General features: G+C 40.2%; 1 protein-coding gene across 2 annotated transcripts in view; it reads right to left on the reverse strand.

Annotated features, from left to right (window-relative positions):
• Positions 1-333: 333 nt before the first annotated feature.
• The window catches only part of LOC145495884 (WD repeat-containing protein 35-like), a 31,508-nt gene continuing 11,701 nt past the window's right edge, over positions 334-20,140 (reverse strand). For both annotated transcript variants that reach the window (XM_081475479.1, XM_081475478.1), the window contains 24 exons: positions 18,605-18,674; positions 17,476-17,529; positions 16,751-16,860; positions 15,951-15,999; positions 15,756-15,851; positions 14,779-14,847; positions 13,582-13,662; positions 12,827-12,874; positions 12,422-12,510; positions 11,555-11,672; positions 10,666-10,751; positions 9,720-9,799; positions 8,979-9,178; positions 8,743-8,805; positions 7,416-7,579; positions 6,740-6,788; positions 6,191-6,265; positions 5,890-5,967; positions 4,143-4,232; positions 3,772-3,840; positions 3,190-3,294; positions 2,982-3,067; positions 2,550-2,618; positions 334-1,851 (listed from right to left, as the gene is read on the reverse strand). In XM_081475479.1, the coding sequence (XP_081331605.1) occupies positions 1,686-1,851; positions 2,550-2,618; positions 2,982-3,067; positions 3,190-3,294; positions 3,772-3,840; positions 4,143-4,232; positions 5,890-5,967; positions 6,191-6,265; positions 6,740-6,788; positions 7,416-7,579; positions 8,743-8,805; positions 8,979-9,178; positions 9,720-9,799; positions 10,666-10,751; positions 11,555-11,672; positions 12,422-12,510; positions 12,827-12,874; positions 13,582-13,662; positions 14,779-14,847; positions 15,756-15,851; positions 15,951-15,999; positions 16,751-16,860; positions 17,476-17,529; positions 18,605-18,674 (2,164 nt within the window). In that variant the 3' untranslated portion in view covers positions 334-1,685. The remainder of the gene's footprint in view (positions 1,852-2,549; positions 2,619-2,981; positions 3,068-3,189; positions 3,295-3,771; positions 3,841-4,142; positions 4,233-5,889; positions 5,968-6,190; positions 6,266-6,739; positions 6,789-7,415; positions 7,580-8,742; positions 8,806-8,978; positions 9,179-9,719; positions 9,800-10,665; positions 10,752-11,554; positions 11,673-12,421; positions 12,511-12,826; positions 12,875-13,581; positions 13,663-14,778; positions 14,848-15,755; positions 15,852-15,950; positions 16,000-16,750; positions 16,861-17,475; positions 17,530-18,604; positions 18,675-20,140) is intronic.

Here is a 20,140-nt window from a genome sequence, read left to right on the forward strand (position 1 = left end):
GTTTGTAAACCGTGCCAATCTTCTCCATCCTTAACCATCCATGTTGCTTTACGGCTTATTATTCTCTTTTTCGAGTTTTTCTATCTCAGTAAACTACCATTTTCAACTTTTATTTCAATTTAAAGGTAATTTTGTACGTGTCCAAAATAACTCAAAATGCCGTGACTGTGCTCTTTTAAAAGGAGCAGAACAACAGCTGGCTACTGTGCACTGCTGACAATATGAATGAATTTTATGTTCGAGACAAGATACAGATACGAAGCAGAATGTAACAAGGTTATTTATTTACTCAATGACGATGCAACACAGCGCTTTTGTACTTCAAAGTCGTAATTGCTTTTAGCTGTTTTGTCTTTATGCACCGGTATTTCAATCGATGTAGATTGTTTCTGTTTTGCTTCTTAAGCGGAGCATCTAAAGAGCTTCGGTAAATGAGAGAACATAAATATACGTTATTTGGTAAGTAGGTTGTTACAAGAATGACAGCTGAAACCTACTGTGGACCTGCTACAAGTAAAAAAGTAGGTATTCTTTGTTGTCACGCAGGTAAAAACAAGGTCATTGACATTCGATGTTTTAACAGGATAAAGGGACGATACATAGCACAAAAAATACAATCACCACTTAATGATAAATTTAACAATGATTTCAGTTTGTAACTGGTAAGTATACACTGACTCTTAGAATACAAGACTGAGAAGTACTTTCCAAGAAAGGTATATCGATCAACTACAGTGCTGGCTCCACGGGAAAGAAATTCACATCCTAATCACTGTGCGACGGTACGAGTACAAGGGCATAATGACGTCACGAAGTTTACGTCACCAGTCATTGATCATAGACATATTAGAGGACAGGTGCTGTCTTCAGCCGAGCCCGCGCTTGACCAGAGATGTTGCTGAGCAAATGATGTCTCCAGGCGGCGCCACATTAATACGAAAACTTCCAGAGAACCTACGAGTGCTGGCGCTATTTTCCGATTGGTCAAGAAGCGACCGGAGACTCTTCGATAGCTTTGGATGAAAACAACACTTGGTCCACTCTCTGTAATTTTAGTTTTTAGTTTACACCTTAACTGTCCAAGAACTGAGATCCTTTATCCAACATGTAAATGAAATCTTTATTTACAATTGGCGAGAACGACTCGGCTTTCACCATGATCCTACACCGCGTCCGGTTGTTCCTCTATAAATACAACAGAGCTTGTTTCTTTCATTCAATGCTTTGATAATGAATACGTTACTTGGTATATTTTGAGGACAGATGGAAAAACATTTTATAAAACTTGCTCAAAACAAGTAAGGACAGTAGAATCAGTTGGAAAGACTATTTACAAGGCGGGAAAACGGCGCACAAGAAGCAACATGACAGAATAAATAAGTGTTACAGTTTTACCCTTACAGGCCTTAGCTTAACAGATTCTCATTACGATCTCCATACATTTCTTACACTTACAGTTGGGCGAATTTGTTTCTTCTTTTCGATTGGCAATCACCATTTCAATCCTCACGAACTGTAAGCTTGATTATGAAATGGCATAATGAGGAAAAATTCCATGTTTTAAAATCAACGAGTCTTGCAGTTTTAAGTGAAACCGTTAGAAGATTCGTACCCAGATCCTGCTCAACGCGCCTGACTAATAGGTAGCTGGGTATGACGTCAATACAAAGAGTTTTAATGGGAGATCAGACCGGCGCATGGCAAAGTGGGCAGTGCTTGATTTTGCTGATCTCCTGCTCGTAGGCTCGGTGCTTGCACGTGCCGCACATCCAGAACTGATAGTCCATCAGTGGACGACCGGTCACAATGCATGTCGGAAACTTGGTGTCACAGTTTGGGCAAGCTTGACTCCTAGGAAGGTGCGGAGAAAAATTATTGATGAAATCAAATTCTTAGATTTATAAAGGAAACGCTGAATGTTGAATCAAGTTGCCAAATATTGTCTGAAGTGAAAGGTTATAGGGATAAACTGGAAACACACGTTCAGGGTACGGAGAAATTTGATACAAAGCAGTTGAGGATTTCTTTAATTAGCTCCAAATCAGTAACGGAGGGGTAAGGGGGGGGGGGGGGGGGGCTAGCAGGGGGACGGAAGGGAGGAGCGAGGTTGAGCACTGGACGTTTCCTTCTTCGAGCCAGCACAAAAATTGTAAGCAAGTTCAGTTTGATCACTCATGTCTGTGAACGTAACTTGTTTTCACTTCAGAAGTATATTGTTTTCTCTCTTACTACGTTTCTACATGTACCACAGGACTAATGAGCAAAAAGTAAATTCAACTGATACAAGGCCCACATGTGCACAGAGCCCTATTACACCAAGTGGAGGATATAAAACTTATAAAACGAAATATAAGTGCATGATAATAACATTCTTGGTGCATATGGTACGGTGTTTTCCCACATTTCCATACTCTTGGACAAAAAAAAAACTTTCTCTCTTGTTCCTTAAAGTAGCACAACCTCACTTTTCTTTAATTGATCATTTTTGTAGCCGTTTACCATAGGTTCGACTCTAACAACGAAACCAAAAAGAAAAAACGGCAACATACCAATCAGGAATCATAGTCTCACAGGTAGTGCACTCCGCCTTGTTGCCACGAGAATCTTTAGGAGAATGCCTACAAATAATGATATTAAACAGAGTAAGGGTTATCGAAAAGAACTAGCCAGAAAAGATATGAATCTTTCATGCGATAACTTGCAAAGAGAGCTAGACGCCTTACTAGTTGTTTTCAAAATACTCAGTTATGAAACATAACTAGACATCTTTCTGTTAGTTTTACCAAAATTCCAAGCAAATCCAAGCTTTCACAAAGGCGCGACATGATTTTCATTTCTTTAACTTATAAACTAAGAATTGTTTAAATTGGATAAGAAAAAGCAAAACCAACGTAACTATCAGAGTCAAAATTTGTCAACCAGACAGTTCGCGGACAGTTCACAAAGTAATAATTAAAAATCACTTCAAAAGATTGACGTACTTTGTAAATATTTCCAAGGCCAGTTCTTCGTAAGCAGTCTTTTGTTCTTGGCTCAGGCTTTCAATTGACTCCAGCTTTATAAAGGCCTACAAAAACAAAGAAAGCAAGCTCAAATATCTGTCGATGGACTCGAAATAAAAGAAGCAAGACGTTTTGAGGTTATTTTTTAAAGCAATAAACCTTATAGAGAAAACATTTAAATATTCACCTTGGAGCAAGTTCCAAAAGCCCTGTTCGCGCAGCTGACTAACGCGAGAAGAGAATGAATGCACACTGGATCCAGGACGTCTTCGTAATCACACAAGCGCAGGGCCTGGGGAGAAAAACAAATACGATGCAGTTAAGGGAACCAAAAAACGATAGCTATACATGTATAAGCGTTATTCGACAGATACTGCCCGGGTTTTGACTGACATGGACGGGTTTAACTTGCTGTGTCATGTTCACCCATACAACATACCATTCCGTACTCTTCTAAGGCTTCGCTTAGCTCAACAAGAGTACTAACATACTACCATAGCAAACACGATTTGATTATCCTGAGCATCAGGCCTTCCTAGGAGGGGTGTGAGGGGGGGGGGGGGGGGAGGGAGGGAGGGGAGGAGGAATGGGGGAGAAAAAGAGAAGGAGATCCTACTTCCTTCCCCAAAAACTTCCTTTCGAAAGCCCACCATTTGATAACCGGTTATAATTAGAAATCGAATGCTACGTAGCTCCTTAAGTGGTACCATTCCCGCGTCCCGTTCGCAAAAGTCAGGTTAGATGGTCTTCTATGTGCTTCGCTTCTCACCGTTTTCATTGCAGCATCGATGGCTCCCTCGTACATTTGTCTTTGTGCCAAGAGAAAGAAATGATATGCCTGCAAAAGGAAGACGAACTATTAAATTACCGGTAACCTTCCTTTAAAAACATTAACTGAAACTGAGTAAAGACGTTTTGCACCACAAGGAATTAAGAATTAGGACTTGAATTGCGCAACTTGAGACATTTCAAGTTTTGCCATTCGTAATCCGTGTCAATCTTCCCCATTCTTACCCATAATGCTCCGTTTGGATTCAGTATTACTTCTTTGATGTTTTTCTACCTTACTAAACTTAGAATTTAGCAGTTCCCTACGATTTGATCGAAAATTTTGGTACGTAACAAAAATGATTTAATTACCTCAGCTCCTCTCCAGGCGTTGTCGATGATTTTACTCTCATCAGTAGCAATGGCGTCCTCTTCCAGCAAGCCAGCTAAGGCAGATGTCGCCTGTTTAAAGATAAACACGGTGACGCTGTAATTAACTAAGCGATGAAAACTGGCAAGAAATAGGAGTTGTTTTGTTGTTTCGTTATACTGTTTCAGTCGCTCTAGCTGCCTCAGTGTTTCCTAGCCTTATAATCCATCCATGGCCTTGCGAGATACTGTTTCCATATCGGTTTGTCCCCATACTGGTCGCGGTTGTTGTTTTTCCGCCCTTTGGAAAACAGGGAAAAACGACGAAAAGTACAATTTCTGTAGATCCTAAATCTTGTACTATGTCAAATTCAAACTGGCATCGATAACAACGATATTAGCCACGTATTAAATGTTTGCTTTTTCCTCAGCTGCAAACTTCATATTTAAGCCCCAGCCGGGGACATTGTGTTGTGTTCTTGGGTAAGACACTTTACTCTCACAGTGCTTCTCTCCACCCAGGTGTATAAATGGGTACCGGCGAAGTTAATGCTGAGGGTAACCCTGCGATGGACTAGCATGCCATCCAGGAAGACGTAGAAACACTCCTAGTCGCTTCATGGTACTGAAACCAGAGTTAATTGCCGAGAGCTATGAACGCTTTCTTTTGCTATTACTATAATAAGGCCTCTTTCAACTGGTCTAAAGATACTTTTATAAATACAAGGAGTTGAAATCAACTGCTCTCTTGTATCTGATACATTCTACATGTATCTAGTCCTAGCACTTATCCATATCTGCATCTGCGCATTCTTATCAACTAAGTGGATACTAGCTTCGTAAATTTAGTTCTACCTGCCACTCGACTGACATTACCTCAGAATAAATTTCCTGTAAGACAACACATAAAATGAAAACGGTTAAAAGCAGAAAAAGTCAGAGATTTAGTGCACAGAACACTAGCAAACATTTAACACTTTTTGTGCATTTTGGTGACTACAGAATGAGCGTGTTTACACTTTGAAAAGCTAAAAGAGCCCTCATTCTATAACAACTAAAAAACTGTAAAAAGATGAGTCAAGTATTTATGTTTTGGGTATCCTTAACGCAAGGTCTAGTCCAAAATTAAGCTACAGAATGTAACAAGTTACTTCTTATAGGGGAATCCTGGTTTACAATATTTGCCTCATTAACGTAAGCAATTCAGTTTCTGATGGAGCAATAAATAAATCGGTTCTGAATATTAAAAGGTCATAGTACGATTAAATCTGCCAATGAATATGAGCCTGATGTATTGAATACTTTTTGTGTAACACGGGTTTATAAACTCAAATTTTTACAAAGAATGTATGAACTCATTAGCGCTTTTGCCACCCAGAAATTTTGCAGTTTTTGAAAGACAATCTCCTTGAATATTACACCCAAGGAGCTGAAAAGGTTTACCATGTATTAGGTTTCACTAGCTATTTAGCCGCCTGGTGTCAATTCATATCTAACATGTTTCCTTCTTTACGCAAAGTCGTATGCAAATGAGCAAAAATGTAAACAATGACTTCAGCATGAATCCCCCTATACGGAAAGCAAATTCTCCTTAACTCCTTCTCTCTTTACACACGTCTTCCGACACCCGCGCTACTGGGGCTTTGCATACCACGCTCGCACGCTCATGTTGTTTTGGGTTACTCCTCAGTTACGTTCTTCCCCCGCGAATTTTCAAACAAGAGAGAGACTACTGGTAGTCCATACCCACCTCCCTTGTACTCTTCTTCTCTTTTCCAGAAGCAGTTTTCATCTTCGTCATCTTCACGTGCTCATGGTAATTTTCCACCTACAAGTAAAACACGTTAACGGTAACACACGAGTAACACACGGCAACCGTAACGCGGTAACACACAACGGTAAAGCAAAATATCGGTAAAGAACAGTGGAAAGGGTAAGCAGATGTTCACTAACTGAGGCTCGAAGAGGTGTCTCTATTCGCAAGTTAGTATTCTTTCTAATAACTTATGAACTAAGCCGCTATGAATTAAAATCAGAATTTCCAATCTTACCAGCAAAGCTGCCAGGACATACATTTTCTTGGCACGAAGTGGGTTAGTCTTGGCGTCTGCCACTTCACCGGCAACCTGTAATAGAGTGGAATTAAGATGAAAATTAATTTCATAGAAAGAATACTTCCAGTAAGTGCAGCATTGGCCCAATGGTTTGCTTGCGTCGAGCGGTCTGAGTTCGAGCCTTTGACTGATGTTAAAGTGTTGGTTGATAATGTTTTTGATGGATTGATTGAGCCTCAACTGAGGTCATTGTGCTATGGTCTTTGTCAAGGCATTTTCCTCACAGTGCATTACCTTTCTCTTTATGCAATGAAAACCAACATGAGCCCTGGCGGTGGGGAACACTTGGCTCCATTTTACATGAAGTTGTTTGCTACGTGATGGGATGTCTACATTGGACAACCATCACAAAGAGCACAAGTAATCGAATACTTAAGCCAATAAAAGAAGCATGCTGCGATTCAATGTGCGAACAAAGCTACTCAACATTCAGGTTTCTTTTCTCCGTAATATCAAATAGTACATGGAAGACAGGCTGACACTTACTTTGAAAAGGAGTTTCGCAGCATCAATAAAGTGATTTGCTTTACGGTAGCTAAACATTGTCAAGGCATCATAGCAAAACTGACAGACAACCTTTGGTGTTACAACTGATATCGATTGCATAGGTGTTTCTGTTCTCGCCATACCAAAACGTTTTGTATCGACGCTATGCCCAGAGGCTTGGTCAAGTTTTGCAGCTGAACAAGAAAAATTCGCAGAAGTTGTAGCGTATGGTATTTTAAGTTGTCATGCCAGCCAGTGAAGCGTTTTCTTATTGTTATTGAGAAACCTTAAAGGCGATGTAAGTACGAATCTGATAAGTGCTTTTTGTATTAGTCACACCCACGCGGTTGTCAATTGAGTGTCGTAAAACCAACACTGCCAGTGTCGTAAAACAAACACAATCCAATGAACCAATCAAAACTCGAATTAACTTCATGTGGCTGACGCAAAGCGCGGGAAACGCGCGCCACCAAGTCACGATTGGTATTGCACGATAACGGAATTAAGTCGTTTGTCACCAATACAATATTACCTTCAAATCACTGGCAACCTTTAAATCATAGTTTACTAAAGCAGAGAAACAACAGAAAGGCAAGTATATACACAAAGGAAATAAAGATGGTTATATTTAAAGCATATTGAGTTGGATTAGAAATGAACGCATGTAAAAGGATACAGTTCAATAGCGTCTAACGTCTTCTTCTTGTCTAGCAGGTAAGAAGCGTACTTGGCAAGTAGAGTATCGATCTCTTTGATGTTATGCTGCTTGGCCAATTCAATGGCTTGGTCCCATTGGTTAAGATGAACACAGCAGTCAATAGCTTCTTTCACTTTCCCTGTCTAAAGGCGCAGTATATTGGAAAATAACAGTGAGAAATTAGAAGAGTGCATATAGAGCGGTGAGTGTCATAAAACCAAAACCAAAGTAATCACTCTGGCCAATCACAAAGGTCACAGACAATCCAGTGAACCAATCAAAACTCGAAGTAAATACATGCAGCTGACGCGAAGCGCGGGGAAACGAGTGTGAGCGAGTCATGATTGGTTTTGGTTTAAAATTTTCTCATTGGATGAATAAGTGGCGCGAGTTATTCAAGCCAATCGTGTAGCGTAGTAGTGCAGAGCCAATACTTTGACATTCAATAGGTCATTTCCGACTTTCCTTGTGCCTCTGTTTCAAAGCGAGTCTTCCTGCAAAAACTATCTTTTGAAAATGAGTTTGATTTGCATGAAAATGAACATGTAGGCGGAACACATTTTCATATGAATGGTTTTGCACGGAGACCCGTTTTGACATAGAGGCAAAAGGCAACTCAGAAATGGCCTACTGAAAACTGCTCTATTTGTGTCATAAATAAATAAATTATTTATTAAAGGGCACTCTACGTGGAGTGTACTGTCAATGTCTACTAAATGTAAGAATGGATGTTCCATTCGGAGAAAAGATCATATAATCATATAATGATAATTTTGCTTACAGGTTTATATAAACTATGAGAGCATTTTCAAAAGAGAGTCGAGCACCCAAAACCGTCAGCGCAAGTAAGTAACATAATAAACTAATAGGAACCCAAATCAGATACACGTCACAGACGCAAAGCGCGGGAAAACCCACGTGACCAAGTCGCAGTTGGTTTTGTTCTTGTGTCTGATTGGTTAAAAATTAGCAAGTGTATTTTAAGGGAATCATCCAGTGTAGTGTACCAAAACCAGAGCATTCTGTTTTACTTTAGACAGTCGGTTGAAAAGCACTTTTTCCGACAACCTAGGTTATGATCGGATGACTAAGTATAAAAAATTTCAACGGAAAAATATAGACAATAAGGAAAATTCTTTTTTTTCCCTGACGTTGAATGCTGCTGTTTGTGCGTCGACTTCAAACTTGAGAAAAATGTAAAACTCAGCCTATACTGATCCTAAAAAGTCTGAAAAATACTTGGAAGAGTGCTGAGGGTACAGCCTATCACGGTCGCCAATGAAAAGGACTTATTGATCGTGTGTACCTTGGTAAAAGCAGCCACTGCCTGTTCACACATACCAACTGTAGAGAACATTCCAGCAATTTCCTGCGAAACAGACAATCTTCCTTAAAAAAAAAAACAACAACAACAACAACCAACGAACCAAACAAACAAACAAAAACTTATTTCTTCTACAGACACGTCAATTTGAATTTCATGGTACGCTAATAGTAAATCATTGAGAGCCTACTACTAACACGATTGCTATGTATACTGACCGATAACAGGATATGATTTTCTGGTAAGGTGTTGACCATTTTCTCCAGCCCATTATAGTCCTCCAGCATGTAATAACACTCGGCCAGCCGCGCCTGGTTCCTTCCTTGGACGTAATATGTGACCGCGTTCTGCCACTTTTGCCGGTCAGCGTAGTAATCACCAATTGCGTTCCAGGCCTGCTCCAGAAGTTGATCATCACCTGAAAAATTAAACGAGCTAGATCACGTGTCACGGTATATGACGTCACAGTTGACGCGGTGCCAATTTTGAACCAACTATTTCATGGTTCGTGAATCTTGAAAAGTTTAGCCTAGAGTTTCCAAGTTCTTCGTTTGTAATCCGTGTTAATCTTCGTCATCCTTAACCAAACTCGTTCCGTTTTGGGTCTCCTTGGTGTTTTCCTAACTTAGCAAAGTAATGACAAAGTACTATTTTGAGGTTTTTTCAATTTAAAGGTGGTATAGTACACCGCAAAAAAATGCTTCATAACTCCTGATGACAATGCTCCTTTAACACACCGCTGGGAGGTTTTAATTCAAAATGAAAGCGTGCGTACAAAGAAAAAGAGCGGAGAGCGGACTTCCTTTTCTTGTCTTTTTCTTTGGGATGTTTAATTCTCACAATTACTGAGCTACTGGCATTGACGGACTACAGAAAAACCTTGCTTTTTATAACCTGAATTCGCAGCCGCCGGCGCTGCCAAAGACAGACATTGGTTCCCCCTCCCCAAGCGTACTTACCCCCTCCCCCTCCGGTCTTAAGGAGTTGAACGACTCTGAACCAGTCTCCAAGCTTCAGCCTCAAGTCAACAGCAAGGTCTCTGAAACATTCAATGTACAAAGTCTAATACCAGAATTTATAGCATTTATGGTTCCGCAATCTTGAGATATCTGATACTTAAGGAGGTATTGGCGGGTTCTAATAACACTGATAACTTTAAATATATGGCAAACTTGTCAAAGTGAAATGAGAATTCTCACTGGTTCACCGAGCGGTCCAAATTTTGCAATACGGACCGCTAAGATGGACCGTTTATGAGTTAGTTTCGGCGAATTACTTTTTTTTTTTTTTTTAGATGATTGCACATAAGAAAACAGTTTGTTTTCAAGTAGCAATCTTTTATCGTTCATACTTGGCGGACAATTAGAGTCCACCTTTGACCAAAACGGACCAGGAAAAAAGTAAATAATGTTTGACTTTTCCCCGCGCTTTTACAGAGAGTGGGTCGCGGGGATGCGTTAATTTTTCAGCAAAGCTGTGAAAAAGCCTCCATCATATCTACTCTATTGAACTAGCTCGTTCGCAATACTTTCCCAATAAGAAACGCACGCAAGTTCAGTAACATAAAACTATTTAAGAGCCCTATATCATCATTTGTTATTACTTAATCACAACTTATTTTTAAATTTTTTAGATCTTTGATTTCTTAAGTCACGATCAGTAGAAAACTCCGGTAGCCTCCAACGCAGACGCATTTTGTGTTCGTCACGCAATCTTCCGGCGAAGATTACGTGACGAGCCCAAAGAGAGTGTACGTAAGGGAAAGGAAAATATGCATATCGATCTAATACTATCAAGTCCTCGGTTCTCAGTAGTCATCCGATTGAATTTGTTACTAACAAGTAGGGAGAAATTGTCTATTAATCACTTCTGGGTTCCACGCCATCATAACACCATGATCACTACCTTCTGTCCATTTCCAGGTAGAGTCTTTCTGCCTCCTCAAATCGCTTGAAATATGCAGCAACTTCGGCTTTCTTCTTAGTTTCATTCTGTAAATGAATGGAAACATCTGAGAATGCTAAACACTTCATATCCCTTTCTGTTAAGTAAAGCTCGGCAACCATACCCTGACTGGTAAAATGAAATTATCATAGCTGCTCAACCGTAGAGTTCAGTAAAGTTCCAGTAAAGTAAGTTGAGTGTTGATGAATCTGGACCATTTGCACTTCCTAATTTAAGGTAATTTGTATGTACCTTTGACTTCTACCTTTACAAACGGCATTCGGGTCTTTGTAAATACAGTAGAATTCAAACCATCTAATAAAGGGGAACAGAAATTGGTCCAAGAAATTGGGAGGTTACAATCAACGAGAGGCCGCAAACGACGTTTGAAACGCCAAGAGTACAATAAGTGGAGCCAGGATAAACTTGAAACTGCCAAAATACATGACCGCAAACAAAAGGGGGTGTGTTCCCAATTAAGCGCTTTGACAAAGTCAAAACAAACCACCAAACTCTTTTTTGCCAAGAACGGCAAATTTGCTTCGAATAATCGAGCGTTAAGAAGAATCGAAGGTTCCAGATTTCAGGATTTGCTGGCATGTTTGCAGGGTCAAAAGTTGACTTTGTACCGACTCCTGAAACCAACGCGAACATGGACTTTTGCTGTTCTTTGATTGGTTGCTGCATGGAGTAGCCAATCAAGAACACGGATCTCAGTAGAGCTACGTCATCAGTTTGGAATTATTCGGCTCCAGTCCCAGAAGTGTCTCGACCGGGAAAGGAATTGAACATGCACAGAGAGATACCTCGTTATTCAGGACACAAAGGTTTAGAACCAAACTAAACTCACGTCTAACTTAGCGAGCCTCTTGACAAACTTGATTCCTTGATAATCCTGACAACGAACAAAAGCCTTCTCCGCTACTTCTAGCTCCAGTCTCTCAAGGGATGACTCGGCCAACAGGCGCCTGCAATGACAGAGGTACGTGTAACGGTAACCCGAGTGAACAGTGAAGTAGAAAATCATTAAATTTGCTTCAAGTAAACTTGTCCATTGTACCCGGAATTAGAGAACCCACTCTTAAAACTGTAGTCTGCAAATGCAGAGAACGTCTCTTTTGACGCTTCATTCTTACCGCCTAAAAACTAAAAACTCCAAATTCCAAATTTTCTACTCCAAACAACGTTTTTATATACAAAAAAAATTAATGTGTTTTGAACAAGTCATAGTAAAATCAGTCAAAAGTTTCCATCATTGTGAGGATTTTGGCGTCTTTTTGCCCGCTTTTTGTTGATGTCTGGGAGGCTGAGTTGGGTCATTTGGATTTGACCACATGCAAACAAATTTTTAACATGTGATGTAAATCAGTAATTTTTCTTTTAAGCTGTAAGTAAGTATGTAAATACAGGTTTTGTTTAGTAAGTGGTTTAAGTATAACAATGTAAGTAGTGTAAATATTGTATTGTATAAGAACCGTAATGTAAATAATCTAACGTAATGTAAGAAAGAGTTTTTCCGTGAAGTATCTAAATGTAGGTGATGTAAGTATCGCATTGCAAGTAGCGTTCGTTCTGTGGAATTAAAAGAAAAAGTGAGAATTGGTTCTTCCAGTGGATTCAGCAGTTTTTCGATAACAAAGGGGAATATGTCGAGGTACATGTATGAAAGGAAGAAAGCTGTTATAGCTGCGTTTTACCAAATGATTTACATTCATACCATAATCTAGGGTGAGGATTATCTTCGATAAACTGGTACGCATCAGGAATGCCAACTTTTTCCAGCAGGTCACCAGCATCGCGCAGAGACTGTAAAAAAAAAAAAATGTGTTGATAAGTGAATAAAAATGGTGTATTTTAAGATCGGTAATGAAATGTGAAAGGTGATCTGATCAACATGACTCGAGCGTGGGACAAAGAATAAATCTGAGTCCCCGACAGGAATAAAACCCATGACCTCCCGAACACCAGGCGGGCGCTCTATCCACTGAGTTAATACGTGACAGGCATAAACTGCTAGGATCAGAACTGCCGGAGTCATCTTTATTCACTTATCGCTACTCACTGAGTGTCAGCGAGTGGTTAAAGGTACATATTACCACTGTTGGAAGCTTCTTTATCCTACCTTAACTTCCAAGTCCATCAAGTTTTCTTTGTTTGGATGGTCGGGATCCTGTTTAAAAAGAAAAACAAGGTTTGAATTGCATCCTTGAACTCTTCCATGCCCAAGGTCCACATGTAAATTCTGCTGACGGACTTAACGCAAAACACGACGGTACCGGCAACAAGGACGTCACCAAACTAAAGAATCAATAAGCACAATGCAGTGGCGGATCCAGACCTTAGCTAGACCTTGAGCTAAGGTGGGGGGCAGATAAGGGGTGGGAAGGGGGGGTGCGGGCCTCCCGGGTCCTTCCCCTAGATTCGCCACTGCATTGGACGCGTATTATGTACCTTGATACATTTCGTAGCCGTCCTTTGGAAATCAACAACATAAAATGACCAATTTCCAAATTCGTTGACGAACATGTAACAACACGGCTCTAATTTTTCGCCGCATTTCTATTTAGAACCGAGCGCATTCGTGGCATATTCAGCAGGGAAAGTTTTTAGACCGACAGACATGCTGAACAAATCTTGACAACTACGAAATGCTGCAGTAAAATGTTAAAACATTTTCTAACAGGCGTCGTCCTGGCCGTCGCTGTTGTATATGCGTAAGGTCCCTAAGGTGAAGGTGATATATCGACAACACATCCTCCACTACAGCGTTTCAAAGAAATGACCAAGATTGGAGACTAGTCCTCAGTTATCCGCACATTTGCCCTCGATGGAACCATTCAAATATTTTGGGATTTCAATTTCAGTTTTTCGACTTACCTTCATGATCTCATCCAACAGCACAGCCCTCACCTCCAGGTCATTGAACTGACAGATATAGCCGGAGCTCAAGATCGGCTCCTACAGCAAAAACAGTTTGAACATTAATGACAGAAGACAAGAGAAGGCGAGATCAGTCTGGCAAATATTGTCCCTCCTCAACCCGACTACACCCAGGTGTATTAATGGGTACCGGCGAACTTAATGCTGGGGGTAACCCTGCGATGGACTAGCATCCCATCCAGGGGGGAGTAGAAATACCCCTAGTCGCTTCATGCTACAGAAACCGGGAAAACCTCCGGCCTGGTGGGCCATTTGGCTCGTATACAGACGTAACCTTTTACTATCAACCCTACTACAAGAAAGTAACGCGATAGAAAACTTGTTTTTCATCAGTATCTTCAGAATTACTATCAAATTAGCTATATATTGAGCGAACAACAGACCTGAGTGCCTAACATATACTACATACGTTGAACAGGAAAGCGCACCTCTTTACCCATTCTGTTGGAATGATTTTAACAGGCTGAATAAGCATACCCCTATTTTGTCTAAATCTACTAGCGTTCTATCATGAATGTCGTTCTCTCATTACCTATGCTACTCATATTCTATTCTGTTGTAGATTGTGAGTAGCCTAGAAGTCACGGTGTACAGTTGTTGACAAAACAACGGTCGCTTCTTTGCGTTTTCGAAGTGTCAGTGAAGAGGATTTGGATAAAGTTTTGAACGACTAGTAGATTTATACTAAGACAATTAGATTATTCGCTCTCGATTTCTATGCGTGATAGTTGATTCGGGCTGCACCCTTGTCAACTTTCACGCGATAGAAAGCTCAAAATCTAATTGTTAAGTAGTATAAAACCCGACAAAATTGATTTGATTTTGTGGAGCAGTGCCAGATAAACGGGAGACCATTAGGAAGCGATCGAAGAGTGAAAATATAGACGAATCATTTGCTATCTGTACATCACGCTCTAATGTCTCTAATCCCAGCGACAAGCAATAACAGACGTATCACAAAATGGAAAAACTAAGCCAAAACTCAATGCCGTTATGACTCAAAAAAATAATTACCCGTCATGGTAGTGGAATATTGTGAAACACTTAATTTCGACAAGCAAAGGGTTGCTGCTCTTTACGACAACTAAGTTGAAACAAAGTTTTTCCTCTCTACTCATTGTGGTGTACAAGTACCTCAGGGTCGAGGTTACGGAATATATACATCCTTGTCTTCTCCATCATGGCAAACAGCTCTGCGTTATCCTGTGAAATAAAGCACAGGACATCGACAAATTGAGCGATAAATAAATCTTTGCTAAAATCCATTATTCACATTTATTATATCTATCAGTTACACGAGCGCTGTGATTTGTCAATTAAGCGGGCCGTATTCTATACTGAAGGGCTCACTAAAAGTTTTCAAATCGTCCGCTCGGCTTGGGATGGCTCCCCAACCCGTCTGGGACACAGTGGAGATATATTAAATATCGTCCTACCGTCTTCTTTTCGGTCCCTACTGCAACTTACGGACAATGCTGATGCTCTATTCTAAACCAAACTGCAAATAGAAGATGGTGTTCCTATGTTTTCTCAGAAAATAATGCATTTTTCAGGTCTAGAAAAACTGCTAAACACACAATCGCGTTGTACTCGTGCGTTCAGAGGTAGTTTTTCTACACCTCAAGCACGCATCATTTTCATAATTTAAGCCTGGTTTTCACTAGCGACGCAAGCACAAGCGCAACAATTCTCATTTCACTGTGAAAACGGCCTCGACGCAGGCATAAGCACAAGCGCAAGGATCAAAAATTTTCCTTTTTCTTGTGCTTGCGCTTAAACTCGTGTTTGCGCTGCAGCAAGTGAAAACGAAATACCGCTCAGGCATACCACAAGCACAAGGATATTTACCGCACGTGGATATGTTTGGCCAATGAAAACACTGGATCCAGATTACCTCGCGCCTAAACACTCCATTTCGGAATGTTCGGATGATTTTGCTTGTGCTTGTGTTTGCGTCGAATTTCATTTTCATTAGGATCATCCCTATTACCTGCGCTTGTGCTTGTGCTTGCGTCGCTAGAGAAAACCAGGCTTTAGAGAACACAAAAAACTGTCTTCTTTTTGGTAAAGAAACCATAACAAAACGAGTTTTGACATTTGGTAAGACTCACGTCTGCCCACTTCATGTCCCACACGTCTTTTCTCTCAAACTTCAGATGTTCACCGACCACTGTTTCGTTTCTTGAAGGATCGGCTTTTCGCACATCCTGTTAAATTCAACAACACGAATCAAGTTGTTTAAAAAAGAGCATTATCTGGTTCAGTATCATTTTATTCACTAAATAACCTGTTTTCAAATAACTTACTAGTTCAAAGAATGATAGAACTCCGGAAATGTCGATGATAGCCAAGCGTCTGTGCAAAGAAAAAAGAAAACACTATAGGTTTGCCTTTATTGATTTTTGCCTTTATTTACATATTCATTCAACACCGTTAAATGACGATAATAATAATTTAATGTGGGTGTTTATAATGTACATGTATAGGTTTATTACGCCATTTCCGCGCTACCTTTTGTCTCTATGTCAAAACGAGTCTACGCGCGAAACCATTCATATGAAAATGTGTTCTGCCTTCAGGTTCATTTTCATGTTAATCAAACTCATTTTCCTATGAAAGGTTTCACACGAGGACTCGTGGGGCACAAGGTAACTCGGAAATGGCCTATTGTATATGCATGGCATTTTCGTATTTATATTTTTGATTGGTTTTATCGCCAGAAGATGTTACAACAGTTTCTAAGTTTCTGAGAGATGGACCATTTTATTTTTGATGCGGGGAGGGGAAAATTATATATATATCTAAAATCTTGCCCAAGATAGACCAAAACATTCGTACAAAGCGAGCCACACAAAAGAAACATGACGAAAACTTTTTACTGACGACTTCTCAAGACAAGTTGTCGTGACAAAAAAAAAGATGTCATGACAGCTTGTCACAAGCACGTGTCACGACAGTTGGTCAAAGCAACACGGTTTGTTTCAAAGGGTATAAGGCTAGTCAGAAGTGGGACTCTACATACTGCTTAGCAAAGGGCAAGAGCAATCTTGAAGATATTTCGGCCAAAAAATGCCACGGTACTGTAAAGCTAGATTTGAGTTCTTACGAGGAGATGCAGTTTAGTGAAAGTTGGTGTGGGCGACAGTTGAGCACATTCTTCATTTCCAGTGCGAGCTTGGGTAATGAGTAGCGATGAATGGTTCCTGATTCACGGCCCTAAAAAATGAAACCAAAAGCATATGAGTCTGTCTGTCTGACCGTTCGTCTGTCTGGGTCTCAGAGTATTTTACAGCAGGCCAGTCAGACCTTCAGGTATGCCGTCAGCCAGATCCTCCGTCTGTTGGTCTATCCGTCAGTCCGTCCGTCAGTCAGTCCGTTCGTCAATCAATCAGTCATTCAGTCAGTCCTTAGAACTGTCCGTCCGTCTGTCTTTCCATCCGTCAGTCCGTGAGTCAGTCCCTCCGTTAATCAGTCAGTCACTCAGTCTGTCAGTCCCTCCGTTAATCAGTCAGTCACTCAGTCAGTCAGTCAGTCTGTCTGTCCGTCCGTGTGTCCGTCAATCAGTCCGTCCGACAGTCACTAAGTCCCCCCGCCAATGGGTCAGTCAATCAGTGAGTCCGTCTGTCCGTCCGGTAATAAGTCTGTCGGTCAATCAGTCAGCAAGTCAGTCAGTCAGTGAGTCGGTCAGTCAGTGCGTGGGTGGGTCAGTCAGTCAATTTTGAATACCCACCATTTCTTTATAGGTTCCATTAGTTATTAGACAGTGGGAAGCATCTAACGAAAACTACGATGATGAACGTATCAGGGAAGAAGCGATTTTACAACACTTACCAAAATCAGAAGTTTATCCGAGGCACAAATACAACACACTGGATCATGCGTTGGCTGTAAGCAAGACAAGTAACATGGCAGTTAGTACAATAAAGGACAAAAATGAGTCGTAAGAAACAGTTGTATAAAATGTGTCACTAGTAATATCAAGTTCTGTAACTTGGTACAGCGAATGTTCAACTTTGACACAGAGGCTTAAAGCAAGATAAACTGAGTTGCAAATATTGAAACTGCCATTCTCATGCACGCTTCCTTATGTAAATAGATTTAATTCTGGTGAAATGTTATCGGGTGACTAATTCTCATTTTTCTTCTTCCTGAAGACACCTTTGCACTCTTACAAAGTTACGTTCATAATAAATAATAAAAATTATTATTCAACTTTCATACACTGTACGAATTCCGATTTTCTGATTGGCTGATTTGTACCACGTGATGCTGGGTTGTGACGAAACAGCCACCTTGACGTCATTATTGTGGTGTAATAGCCGTGCTGTGAATTCAACACCCCACTGTCATTACACCATGGCTTCGGCTGACTCAAATATAGTGGTTTCAATGCAGTGTTTCTTTGTGCAGTGTATTCAATTTGAATAATAAAAATGTTAACGCACTCATTGCTCGTGAATTGTCGGGATTTACCACTACTCGTTCACTAACAATGAACTCGAAATTTTCAACAGCGCACGAGGCTTTGCCGAGTGCGGTATTGAAATTTCTCGTTCATTGTTAGTGAACTCGTGCGGGTAAATCCCGATGATTCACTCGAAGAGTGCCTTAACCTGTAGATAACCTGTAGGACAATCAGTTTTGAATGGAATCGAAGCACGAGAGACGCAGCGAGAAACACTTGCCTTCTGTGTACGTTGACGCCACGCTCTACCACAACCCTCCCCCCCCCCCCCCACCCCCGCCACCCTCGCCCCACCCCCAAAAAAGAGAAAATTCCTCTGCCAAACAAATTGTGATGATATGTCTCGTTAAAGTTGGGCTAATCAATCTTAATCCACTCAAGTTCATTCATGACTGCTGCTTCTCAGTATGGATCCTCAAGTGTGAAGACCTAGGACTGATATTCTTCTAGTAAGGTCCTCTAACTAGCTTAATGACAAATATGTATTATCCCTACCGCTAGAGCCTTGCTTACGTCCTTGATGCCCTCTCCAGCTCCGGATGGTACATCATCAATATGAAACATCCTGAAATTAATATGAAATCAATAACAAGTCAACGCTACATCTGACTGTCTTTATCGTTTTCTTCAGTGTTCGTTACCCTGTTTTTCTTCAAAATACTGGATTAATACTAATGCATTAGTAATTTTCCAAATCATGCTGAAATCTAACAGGCTTAAAAACTTGTGGTTGTTAGTTAGGAAGTGGTTATGTTAGGCAGCTGAAGGAAAAATGCTCTCACGACATAATTTATACTAAGTTTATTGAGCAGGATTGTACACTATTTTGTTTTGTCCCTTTCAACTTCGCCTCAGCCATGCCAAGTAATTGTTCGACTTCCTGCCAACTCCTGTTGGGCTGCGTTCATAGGCCACAATGAAAACTCCTGAATACAAAACTTATTATATGGCCACCCATTTATTAAGTTCACTAATAATACTAATTATAACAATATCAACACGCTTTAAAAAGGAATATAGAGAGTTTTCACTCACGTGGCTAGCAGCTACGCAAATGTATTGGCAAAAAGGAAAATGTTTACGTAAGAAAAGAGTTCAACTCCCGAGGATTGATCTGGGACCCTACATGTCTGCTATGTCATTGTTTTGAGAAACCAATACAGCTGCCGTCACGTCACGTGAAAACACTCTATGTAAAAGTTATAAATGCTAGTACTGTAGAAGACGTTCGCCATTATCAAATGCAATTTTTGTTTGTCAAGTCTCAAGATTCAAATATATAAAATGTCTTAGTTTAGGTGTGAAAGAGTCTTTAATAAGTCGGCTAATTAAACACTTCTACACAAATTGAGTCGCCTTGTACGTTAAAGTATGGTCTCTTTTTCGTTATTACTAGCTTCTCACAAATTAGGCATTCCAGCTTCCCTCAACACTTTTTTGCATTTCTTTCAAAATGTTTTTTTTTTATATCTTCTTTAATCAGAATATCAACACATCAATGTTAAATCAATCCCAATATATATATCTTATTAGATGTGTTGGTGTGTAGTATCGCTGTATATTTTCACGAGTTGTGCCGTATTTTGACGAGCCCGTAGGGCGAGTCAAAATACAAAGCGATACTGCACACCAAAACATCTAATAAGAGATTTATTATCCAATTGCTGTTAGTCAATAAATTTATCAGTGAAACAGGGAGAGTGTGACAGTTTTGCGTGCGCGCGCCGACCTGTCCGGCAAACAGGTTTTCTACTGTACAAATAACTGTACAATATCGCTATATATTTGTACTGTTATTCGGACAGTATTCGCTGCAGTTGGATAATAAATACATATATCGTAGAATTGCACTGACCAATGTGAAATTAAGCATATTAGACAAGCATGGCATCACTATTAAAATCTTACATACACTGTAAAGCAAAAACTGAAATATATGCAGTTGCTCGAGATTTATTAGAATAGAATACAAGATGTTTGTAAACGATTATAAAGTGATCATATAGTTGATTTTTAAATTTTTATAAATTT

Source organism: Orbicella franksi, chromosome 8, assembly GCF_964199315.1.
Source record: "Orbicella franksi chromosome 8, jaOrbFran1.1, whole genome shotgun sequence".
NCBI classification, from domain to species: Eukaryota; Metazoa; Cnidaria; class Anthozoa; order Scleractinia; family Merulinidae; genus Orbicella; species Orbicella franksi.